The 12,166-nt window shown below is 44.8% G+C and overlaps 1 protein-coding gene and 3 non-coding genes across 4 annotated transcripts in view; 1 reads left to right on the top strand and 3 right to left on the bottom strand.

The window, feature by feature from the left end:
- LOC118796093 (glypican-5-like) overlaps positions 1-8,469 on the bottom strand; it is a 114,419-nt gene extending 105,950 nt beyond the window's left edge. Inside the window, exon 1 of the mRNA XM_036554924.1 lies at positions 7,962-8,469. Within this exon, the coding sequence (XP_036410817.1) occupies positions 7,962-8,130 (169 nt within the window). The 5' untranslated portion in view covers positions 8,131-8,469. The remainder of the gene's footprint in view (positions 1-7,961) is intronic.
- A 2,817-nt stretch (positions 8,470-11,286) lies between these two features.
- trnai-aau lies at positions 11,287-11,360 on the bottom strand. Its single transcript has one exon. It is a non-coding gene; the product is annotated as a tRNA-Ile (tRNA).
- A 107-nt stretch (positions 11,361-11,467) lies between these two features.
- trnaw-cca lies at positions 11,468-11,539 on the top strand. Its single transcript has one exon. It is a non-coding gene; the product is annotated as a tRNA-Trp (tRNA).
- A 382-nt stretch (positions 11,540-11,921) lies between these two features.
- trnap-agg lies at positions 11,922-11,993 on the bottom strand. Its single transcript has one exon. It is a non-coding gene; the product is annotated as a tRNA-Pro (tRNA).
- Positions 11,994-12,166: the final 173 nt, after the last annotated feature.

The raw sequence follows: 12,166 nt of genomic DNA, 5'->3' as shown, positions 1-12,166 counted from the left end.
TGCGGTGGGCCGTGAAACTGGAACCCGGGACACAGGTCCCGCGGGGCCTCAGGGACCCATGCCTCCCTTTCCAAATCCGTCCCTGAAACACAATAGGCTGCCCCCCATCCCCCTCCCGCCCCATCAACGCATCATAGTCGCTTAATTACCGCTCGAGATTGCGCCTGAACACCAGCTGCGCTCATCCCTGCGGAGTGAGGTCACTGCTGACCCCCGTACCCCCTCTCCTGGCTGGCTCGCCGCCCCGCGTTATCTCCGGCGTGAAACTGATACGCAGGGACCGCTGGCCCCACGCGCTCGGCTGGAACCAGACAGAGAAAGTGCTGCAGAAATAGACCCTGGCTCACAGCACCCGGACCAGTAAGACCACTGCGTGGGTAGGAGGAGGGGGCTAGGGGGAAACTGGCAATATTCGTAAACATGCTACAGCAGAAGAGGAGCAGTGCACCATGGGTATGCCCACCTCCCAAACCCAGATTTGCCTGTGTCAGATTGTTCATTACAGTTATGATTATTGCATTGTCAATACCATTATCACATATTTCCAGCTAGCTTTGGACAGACCTGTGTGTTGGTCTATCAGCACAAATCGATTTTTACCAGGAAAGGGAAAAAACTATTAAGCCATTTGACAAAAATCAAACAAAGCTGGGCGATCGCGCAGTAACGGGGATAACATCACGTGCTGTAAATGAATCTGTTTCCGTACGTTCCTCCAAATACATCCAGAAAAAAAAATCCAGCCCATAATGTTTTCTGTGAACAACACTTCAGAGGGAAAACTACCATTACATTCCAACAGCGCTCGGAGCGAGAATTTGGATTTCCCTTAAAACGGGTGTCATGAGCTGCCGCCATCAGTAAGAATATGAATGAAAATAGACTCCAAAGGGCTGGCAGGGCCACTGCCAGCTCCCCAGACTTTGCACAATTAAAACACAGCAGGGCACAGCCACAAGGCCTGCCTTGGCAGATAGTCACCGCAGTTTCCACACGGCTGAGGCCTTAATTCTTTAATCTTTAATCGTCTTCAGGTGACAAAAGCCTTGTGATTAATTGGCGGTAGAAGTCATTCTGTGAATCCGGGGTGTTCGAGGTGGCTGGCAATTACTCTAATGTGCCCCAGCCCAATTAGCAAAAGATATCAGACACACTGGGCCCAGCCTGTGGAAGTGAAATGCCAAAGGTCAAAGTCAGAGCGGTCAACATTAGAAGCGTTAAAAACCTTTTAAAGAAGCCAGCCACTGAATGATCAAACAGAAAATGAACATTTTCTGCCATGATAGTATTTTTTTGTTGTTGCTGTCATATTAGAGCAATTTCCTGATGAGCCTGTTTTTGATTAACTTCCTGAACGCAGGAATAAACTTTCATAAAAGCAGGTAATTAATGCTGAAGTTGCTCTCAAGATGTTGTTTTTTTTTTCTTTTTCCCGCAGCCCAGGAAGTATTTTTCACTTTGATGTGCTACCATCCAGCATAGCTGCAGGATATTTTTTCAATATTGATTTGCTGTGCTTGGGATGGACCTTGTTGAAAGAAAACATTTCTCCGGCGAGATCCGCCGCATACCTGGATTTTTTTTGGAACCCCCTGAATCGCGCCTGGAATGTTTGGCTTTCGAGCTTCAAGCTGGCAATGCCCGCAGTGTGCATAGAACTCGGGTTGAGAGCCGGCGGAGGGGGTGGGGTGGGGGGGGGGGGCTCACCGCCTGGTTGATGTGGGCACGGGAGACTCCCTTGGGGGATGGTTACGCCACAGGGAGCGCTCTGTGTCCGTACATCTGTCTGACCAAGCGGACCCCTGGCCTCTCTTTCCCCTCCTCTTATGAACTCTACGTCCAACTCCTAATTCCCCTCTCCTTCTCTAAACCCCACCACTACCTCTCTCCTTTCCAAAACCACTTCAGAGACTGCAGCTACCCCTCTCCTTTTCTAAAGCCCATCACAGTCTCCTACCCCTTTCTCCTCCATCTTCCCAGCAGAGCGAGAGGCTCTCTCCTTCAGTGGAAGAACCATAACCCCATCTCAAACATTAGAGATGTGCACCGCAAAAAAATTTACATACGATAAGATGCAAACTCAGATTTGTGGATTCCTGCAATGTATTAGTGGGGTTCACAGGAAAAAGTATGTGAATCAGGTTTTTCCCAAAACATTCTGCAGATAAGTGAATATCTCTGATGAGTCTGTCCACCAGTAGCAATTCCTAGGAATCACCGTGCAAGTTAGAATTTTGAGTCTTTTAATTGTATTGAATTGAACAGATAAAATGCCCAGGAACAGCCATTGACCACAGAAAAAAAGACCAGTTTAATGTGTCAAATAAATATATTCCATGCTGAGCATTATTATAATTTTGGTAAATAAAACAGTGATGAGCCTGAAATGGTTCAAAGATGCTTACCTACTGAGACAGCAGGGTTATTTTATTCATATAAAGTCTAACCACTGTTTATTAGCTCAAGAAAAAAAATTAGTCATAATAACTTTCTTCACCTTTAAAGGGATTGATCTGTTTTGTCACTTGAGGGTGTATTAACCTCTCAGACACACAAACAGACGGGGGAAAGAAAAACAAACATGGATGAAACCCAAGAGCGTTCACCCCCCGGGGACAACCCACAGAAAGAGACTGCGAGACACCCAAGAAGATTCTACAGACTGGGATTACAGAGATTAAACAGGGGAAATCGAGATGGACAGGGGAGAGGGGACTGGAATGGGAAAGTGGAATTGGAAGAGCCACAGATGGGGAGTTCCTGGGTCCCATAACTGACCTAGTCACCTGCCAAAGCTTGGCCACCTTTATTCAAGTTCACACTGTCTTACATGAATTAAAGATCTTTATTCAGATGGAAAGAGAAGGAAGATTCAGATGGGGAAGCAAGTGGAAGGGAGTAGGTACTGTGCATGTGAGGGGTGATGGGTTGGGAGGAAGGGAGGGGGAGGTTTACTGACATCACCAGGTTGGGTTGAAGCTTTGTCTGCACTACCAAAGCTTAGACTAAACTACTTAAACTAAACTATCCTGGAGTTCTTTATTCAGTCCCCAAGATGGAATGTCCAGCATTTAATAGAGCATCACAGTAATTGCTGGGGCAGAAAGGCAGAACAGGGGCAGGAGAGGGTGCTGCTTTCAAGAATGCCTAACTATACATAAGCTCTCTCATACTGATGTACTTATGGCAAGCCTGCTTTGACACCCTATTGGAGCCACCACTACTTCCGCAATTGACTAGCAGCCTATCTGGTACCCTGCCAGCTTTACAGCCATCTTTCATACTCTGAAGCCATCTTTTGAAGCCAGCTTTCTGAAGCCAGCTTTCACATTACTGTATGTGCAAGATGGTTTACAGTTGGCTTCAAGCCAGCAACCACACAGTGTGAATGAGACAAAGTGTGCATACGGAATGTGCACTTGCTCATTAAATGACATGTCACAAACAGCAGTCGTCTGAACAGATCAAAGTTCTCAATGAGGTTTGCTGCACTTCCTTAGTTACCAATACTTCTTTTGTCTACGCTTAAAAACACGTGTAGTAGCAAGGCACCATACAACCTCCTTTAACACACACAATGAAGAGAAAAAAACAGCTGAGGGAAACTGACAATATTACATAGCGTGTTGACATAATCATCCTGCATTTTGCACCCCACACAAAATGTCACATCTGGTTAATGGAGTCTGTGCCAAGTGCAATGTGAATGGGGGCCACAGCAGCAATTTGCTGATGTTTTGTTGCCGTCAGTCACTGGTGCGAACGGAGACCGGCGGGCAAAACCAGCTTTTCAATGCCAGCAAATCAGTGACATGTTTTATGCTGATTGAACTCAAAGGGGCTTTTGAGCTCGTGCCAGATCGCCAGACATGACAGATTTAGAAGCACTTTGGCGTGCCCTCAAAAAAAAAAAACAGCCGTGTTTCAACTTTAGTGTTTGGGACAAGAATGTTTCTCCCAAGACGTCTGAGGCTCAGAGTGGCGCGGACCTGATGACCGGGTTCACGGCGGGCGGACACAACCGCGATGGAACCAGCCCCGGGCACACAGAAGGCTGGGTCATCCACTTGTTTATCAATGAGGAATACCTCCCGAAGGCCCCGGCGCTGACACATTTCAAACCACACACTCAGCAGGTAATCTCTTTATGGTCCGCCTGGCTCGGTATCACAGCGTGGGAGAAGCCGTAACTTAGGAAAATAATCACCGGATAAGCAACTCTGAAGCATTGATCACTTAAGCTCTTCTAACGCACGCACTGGCAGCGTTACAGACCAACTATTTAATAAGTGGAATCCTTCGGAATGAGGATGAAGTGTCTGAAACACACTATTTGGAGCCAAACTTTTACACTGAAGTCAGTGTAGAAAAAAAAAGTCAAAGTGTAGAAAATCTTAGCATTAAATTCCTACAATAAGCCACAGGCGTTCCCACGGATTCTTTGTCATATACGTTTCACGAGGACCCTTATATCATTTCACGCGTGCGTGCATGTGTGTGTGTGTATAGAGTGCACTGACGTTAGGCTCATTAAAAGAATAATGATATGGAAGAAATGTATCCCACATTACATACGACTTTCCTGTTGTATGAACTACAGAGCAGAGGCATGCACCTCAGTCCCACTCCACTTTAAAGCACGCACGCTACTCTGATTATTAGAAAGGGCCTAAGGGACGAGGGGGGGCCACAGAGCGACTTTGTTTCTTGTTATCCTCTGACAGCTAGTCACAAAGCAGCGCGGTTCCTTGGCCCGCTCTTTGGGAAATGCAAGAATTTGTGACTTTCCCTCTTGGCTGCACCAGAATGTTAACTCAATCGACTGCCCCCGTCACCGCCCCCCCCTCCAACCTCCACCACCTCTATAGAAATCCCTCATGACAAATAAGCCTCAGACTCTTTGAGCTGACTGCACTTTCACAGCTCCAGAAACAGAGAGCTGCTTTGCTTGGCATTTGATCTGAAAATCACTGTAGGACCCCATATGCCCCCCCCCCCTCCCCCTCCCCACTTTCCCCACCTCCAACCCTCCGCCCCCCTGTCTTGTCAGGGCTTTGAAGAGACAAATGGCGGGTTTTACCCCGGGTAACCTTTTCCAGACCACTCAAAAAAACAACAACAAACAAATTAAGAGCAGCTTGGCGGTGACGATTCCGAGGCGCTCTCAGGCTTCCCTGCATGCTTGTGGGGACGCTAATGAACAGCCGCAGGGGTACTAACTCCAGGCCTCTGCACCCCTGAGAATGGTGTGGAAGTAAGCGATACAGCCTCAAAGGTTCCCCAATTTCTCTGGATGAAGGGCGGCCCAAGACGCTGGCCGCTTGTCTTGGGCCACCCTGGGATGAGAGTGATGCCATTACTCAACCAACCACCAGTCTGCTACATGATCATTTGGCAAAACAAGCCAGTTAAACCTACAAAAAACACATACACACACATCCAGAGCTGTTCATTTCTCACCAATGTTTATAAAGAATAGCCTTGGGGAGAGAAAACTCCACTTAAAGTTACTTTGTTTTGTTGATATGAACTTTCCTGTCTGAGAGTATGAGCGAGGGCCATTCTCAGAAAGGATATAAGTTTCCAGCAATGCCTGGGGAAATTTGGGGCTCAATTGCTGCAGTATTTGATCTTAGGAGCCATCGAATAATTCAACATGAAATTATTTGAAATGCACATCGTTACTCCTCCCTGCTGAGCTCCTTTATAAAGCAGACAGACCAACTGTGGCTCTAGTTCTTACTGTATTTTTCTACAAATTTGTTGAAAAAAAAAAAAATCATCTTGTGGTTTTGAAGGCGTCTCCCTTCATGTGCGCCATCATTGGCAATCTATAGACCCTCGCTGTCTTGCAAAGCAACCCATGGCTACAGCCCTGCCTGGTTAGCTGCCACGTTGCCCTGGCTACAGCAGTAAAAACATACCCCTCGGTTTCCAATGCATCCCCAGATACGCTTCTCAGCGCTGGCTGCCGCCCGTTGTCCCTCGCACTGAGGCACCGCAGACGGAAGCTCCATATAACTGCAACCTCCAGCCAGCGGGCCGCCGTGACGGCCGACCGCGGTTCATCCGCGTGGATATTAGATGTCATATGGTACTGATGTGTTTCTGGAAGGAGCGCTCTGTTCTAATCTAAGGGACACGAAACAGTCTGACGGGCGAGCAGCTCTGGCTGGATCAAACTGTTCTAGAACTGGAACGCTCCAATCCGATTCCAAGGGGGAATACAGTCAAAACTACATGGGCTTCTCCAAGCCTCTGAGAACTGGAAGATAAAATGTCACGAAACGCATTCACTTCGGAAAAGGTTTTTTTGTTTTTTTTTTCTTGCTGTGCCTCATGTCAAACATCAACTTTTTCATCATGGCGGCCAGACCAAAAGAAAATAAAGTTACTGCAATTAAAGGTAAAACGGCAAGGCAGAGATTAGAGAAGAAGTGGGGAGAGGGGCGTCAACTTAGACTTTGTGATGATAACCGCCTCCTGTGCTTTTAAACTCCAACTCTCCAGGGAATGTTTTTCAGTCATGTCAACAGTGCTGTATTTAACCCCAACCACAGGCCTCAGCTCCGGGCCTCTGTGGCATTGCTGTGGCTGGCTGCTGCCTGGTCCGGTGGCAAGATCTTCTTTTATTCCTGAACCGAATTAGACGTGGCCCGTTCCCGCTCTCTCTCTCTCTCTCTCTCTCTCTTTGCACTTCAAAATAACTTCAAAGGGGGACCCTGATACAGACCAAAAGCACAGGTAGGCGTACTGAGTTACACTGAAAGAGGAGCGCAAGGAGCACCCAGGGGTCTGGTGAGGTCAGGCTGTTGGTGTGGTCCCGTTCCTGCTGCCTCCGACTGACTGTGTGTCTGTCTGTCTGACACACAGCTCCCTCTCGCTTCGACTCTACATTCCGAAGCACGGCTTAAAAGCAGCCACTTATGGCTTCTAAGGACTGCCAAAGAAATGAGCCATGCAAGAGAATTGTATTTATATAAACAAGTTTCTTTTTCGGAGCTGTACTTTGCTTTGTCACTGCTACTTAAGTTGTCAGGTCTCCTTTTGTTACACCCCGTGAAAGATGAAAATGCGAACCTTCTCTCTCCAACGCGCTCCATGCAGTTGGGCACACCGCTACTGACCCAGCTGCTAACAGCATGAAACCACACTATTGGTGGAATTAGCGATGTAATTGTAACGCGCTTGCTTTTGAGTTTCTAATTCCTCTTATTTTCCACTGCCATATTATGTTACCCTTTCGCAGAAGTGGCTGTTTTTCCTTACCAATTTACATACTTAAAACACCGCCGGAATTTTTCTGTTCTGTCCCCCGGCTTCAGCATCACTTAAAAGAACCGCAATCAAATCATGTTAACTCTTACTGGCTCCAAGCATCATGGTATGACAACTTTTAAACTCGAAATATCCGTATTTCTAGTTGAAGTTCATGTCTGCTCGCTCTTAACGCGTGACATGGGCATTAACGGACCCGTGTATTTCCAGCCGGTGAGGTCAGTGATCATCTTTTAGCATCACAGGAGCACGGTCCTGAGCGCTGAGTCATATGTCTGGGCAGTGGATGTCTCTGTCATAATTTGTCACACCGGCTTTCATAATGTAACGGTCATTTCACAGTGCGAGTGGCACAGCTAAGCACGCATTGTGCAGCCCGCTGCAACGCCACTGTATTTAAATTACATCACGCATGAAATCGGAAAAAAAATCAACGATCTTTAGCCTACTTATCCCGTCTTCTCCCCTGTTAAGATCTCTAAACATAAAAGAAGAGAGGGCTGGTGTCTTACATAATCCCGGTGGTTATGCATTTGCAGTTACTTTTCTTGTATCAGAAATTAAACTTTCTGTCTAAAATCCATGTTTGTCGTCTTGTTAGTGCACGAGTGGTGAATTAACTGCACCGTCGTTCGCATCCACCGAACAATCACAACAAACATTTGTATTTGTTCCGCTCTTACCTGTTCCAGGTGTTTCTGGTACCCATTTCAAAGGGCCAATCTGGCGCACCTGGAAAGCCGTTTTCACCTCGTGGCAGCTGTGAGGTTTTACATCTGACACGTTCAGCAGCAGCGCAAGCGACGCCAAAATCCACCAAAAGTTCACGCGTGGGAATATTCCTCGGGACATTGCAGCATCTCAATCCAGGGATACCCAGGCAGTGGTGTAATGGTATATGCGAATAAAAGCCCAAAAGGATGTTACTTATACGATCAAGAGAGACCACTCGATAATAGCTAACAATAAAAATTGCCGACGCCTTAAAAAAAACTACGTCTCCAAAGGGTTCTCACATTATTGAGTTTTGACGTGTAAAGAGCTATCTCTCTGAGGTTAAAATCCTAACATAGGATTAAACAGAGCTGGAGAGTGTCTTTGCTCGCTGCCCGGGTCGCACTGCCTATCAGGAGTCGGCTCGCTGCGCCGCTTGCATGCTTTCTGTCTCACGAGCTCTCCGCGCTTGCACCCTCTCGCTTACGAACCGTTTCAATAAGAGCAGCTAAGATTATTGGCTTCCACTATAATTAGTTTGACACTCGAGATACCTCGTTTAAAGCTACACCGATCCAATCCGCGGACGTCCCGCGATTGATCCGCTGCATTTGAAGAGAGGAACTGCTACCAAAGTATCCACGGTTATCGTATTTATCATTCCGCGAAGAAAATAAAACGGGCGGCCAAGAGTTCATCAATCAATGATGACAACTTGTACTTCTTTATTTCTCAGCACGATTCTACTGCCCACAAAACAAATCGTATTTGTTTTGTGGGCAGTACATTAATAACCATTTACATTGCGTATTCCCATATTTGACATATTTTGCATTTCTCGTTTCATGTCAATATCGGTTAGTTGAGTGGCTTTGATTCACCCGGAATAGGCTACTAATAGGCGTGTCCCTTCATTTACCTGAAGCCTCGGTGCTGGTACCGAATGGGAAAGCGCTTAAAAAACTGGCATTGCAACAATTGGTCTCGGGGAAAGTAATGAAACAATATTATAGCTGTGTAACCAACTCAATTCAATCCCCACATTAGGTTATGAAATAAGTGGGTTGATTTCCCATGGCATGGCCACGGTCCGCCACAGGCACCTCATGCAACACGTCCGTGTCTGTCTCCCTCTATTAGTTAATGGACAACAAATCAATAATCCAGCCCACACAAAACCTGATCGATTATGGATAAATCAGTAAATCGAGCAGACGAAGCATAGGACGATTCCTCTCCGCTAGAGTGAAAATCCAAGCGTGCCTTGTACACCGTGTCCCACTTCCAGATTAGGCTATTTTTTTTTTTCTGAGACCCATCATGTTAGAGCAAAATTGTGCCGGAAATGAAACATTCCGATTCAGCTGTACCTATAATTAAATCTAATTAAATCTATAATAAATACTGTAGCCTGTATGAATCGGCGTTCGTAAAAAAAAGTTAATTGCTGACAATAAACAATTTATCTGTCAAAATGTCGTGTGTCACTCAGACAGAAAGTTAAGTAAAGCCAAATTCATGAAAATCAAATGTTTTTTTTTTTGGTTCGAACAATAAAACCGTCCACTTTATGGTAGGCTAATATCCAGCTATGGTGCATTATTATCAATCCTCAAGACCAACAACAGTCTGCCATTGTAAACATCAGATCAGATGCTTGCTTAAGTTAGGACTTGATTGGCTCTTTTATACTGCAATATTCTAATGCTGATCAAACCATGAACCTAAAATTGTTCTCAGCACAGTTAAATTTCGGGGGAGTCAAAGAAACAATGCAGTCTGACTCCGGAGTTGGCGCTCAAAGCTCACTGATCTGCATTTTGAAAGCATTCACATATGAATCTCAACAGTCAATATTTTGTCAAATATCCTCTATTGCGATGCTGTGCATTGCATATCTCAGACCGCATCGAGAGTAAAACTAGAATAGTCAAACACATCCCGCACGCCGCAGCAATTTTGAAGAAGATGAGGACTTATAAAAGTAAGAATCACTTGTTTGTGGGTTATGTTTTAACCTTTCTATTTAGTTTTCTTTAACCTGTCGGTCCTATGGCAAGATGCTCTTCAGCTGAGACCACCGTTTCATTGCAGCCGGGACGCTTACAGTATCGACATGGACCGATCACACATGCGTGCTGGTTCAAGACCGTCAGCGTCCAGCAACCGCTGCGCATGTCATGTTTGTAGCCTGTGATCGATCGTTGGGCTTCACTGTCAGCCTTTACGTATGACATGAAGATGAACATAAATACATGTTCAATGACTGACGGAGAAACCTTTTCATGGAGCCTTTTCGAAGAAAGAAAAAAGAATGTTGTGACTCATTTGATTGTGTAACTCACGCCGTCGTTAACCTATAATTTAGGGTACATTTTTTATCTACCACCAGGGGGATGATCTACTAAGGCAAATTTTCTTAAATTTTGCTCAGACTTGGTCACAAAACAATTGTCATAACAACCTAAAACGCGTCGGATTTTTTTTTTTTTTTCAAAATATGCACTGATAAACATTATATCACAACTTGCAATTACATGCTTTTGCTGAGTGCTGAGTCTAAGCAAACTTTGCAGTTGGAATATTTCAGATAGAAGTTCAAAGCCCGATAGAAGTAAACCAATGATGCCACCAAGAGTTCATGCCTGTTATAAACTCGCAAAGGCAGGCTGAGCGTTGCGATTTTTTTGTGACTTTGTTCTTGACTCAAGACTTCCCTCTGCTGGGAATATTTCTAAGTGCAACAAAAAAACAGGCAAACGTACGTCTGGCCATTAGCTCGCATGTGTTTCATTCATGCCATTCATTCCCCAGATTAAACATTTAAACAAAAACATGATACAGTAGAAAAAAACGTACATATGCACTTCTATGAGTGCATAATATAATACAAATAATAATACATGGTGAATAAATAAATGGTGATATACTTAGTTAATAGCAAATCTAAAAACAATGACGGTTTCAAATGAGACACTGCACAGAAGAGCATTGTAAAGCTTGAGGGCCTACGCTAAGAAGTATCTGTCCCAGTGTCTGTTTCCAGCACAGTGTTGGTATAGCCAGGAGACACTTTTAAGTAGATCTGACCCGTGGTTCAGTAATGTATTTAGGGATAAGGCCCCTGAAGTGCTTTAAAAGTGGCTGACAGTATTTTAAAACTGATTCTAAAAGTCAGCAGAAGCTACTGTGGGAAGGCCAAGAGTGATATAACGTGGGACTCTTTATTAGTTCACAGTAGCATTTTGGACAAGATACATTCTCCATTACTAACCTTCAGTCGACGAAAAAGCTTGGCCCGTACGGGGATCGAACCCGCGACCTTGGCGTTATTAGCACCACGCTCTAACCAACTGAGCTAACCGGCCATACTGGTAGAGCGAGAAATACTGGTTTTAACTATAGGTTTTACTAGGCGGTAACAGTATGATTGTAGTGAACGTTATGAAGATGTGATGTTCCGGCTTGCGTGCCAGACCTCGTGGCGCAACGGTAGCGCGTCTGACTCCAGATCAGAAGGTTGCGTGTTCAAATCACGTCGGGGTCAATTCATTTTTTTTAACAATTTCATATTTCGGTGAACGTACTAGGCTATTGATTACGACAAATAGTGATGTCTGGGAAATTAATCGACTACTGCTTTCCATAACAATACTTTTGTACGTGGACAAGCAAACCGTATTTCTTCCAAATGTTGTGCATCTGAAGACATGCGTAGATTAAAAAAAATCACAATTCTCAGATAAATATTAAAATGTTAATTATCTGAAATTATTTTACAGTGAGAGTGTGGCTTCGGCCTTGTTTTGGATGCGACCCATTCTTGAAAACAATTGTTTTAGAATACATACTTGGGCCAAAAGGGAATCTGTATTTTCCATTGCAACCACATGCATGATGACAAAACGAGCTTTGCAGAAAGAAAAACTGGGCTCGTCCGGGATTTGAACCCGGGACCTCTCGCACCCTAAGCGAGAATCATACCCCTAGACCAACGAGCCTTGTGATATGCCATGTACACAGTATTCTTATTATCGTTCTTTATGTGTGGAATTATTTGATACCAAATGAATTTACTATTTGAGACCAATACTAATTAATAATATTAATTATTACCATTACAACATAATAAGTTTCATGCCATGTGAATTAGCTAACAAATAATTATTATTTC

This window comes from Megalops cyprinoides, chromosome 20, assembly GCF_013368585.1.
Source record: "Megalops cyprinoides isolate fMegCyp1 chromosome 20, fMegCyp1.pri, whole genome shotgun sequence".
Classification (NCBI taxonomy): domain Eukaryota; kingdom Metazoa; phylum Chordata; class Actinopteri; order Elopiformes; family Megalopidae; genus Megalops; species Megalops cyprinoides.
This window is presented reverse-complemented; position numbering and strand designations above follow the sequence as displayed.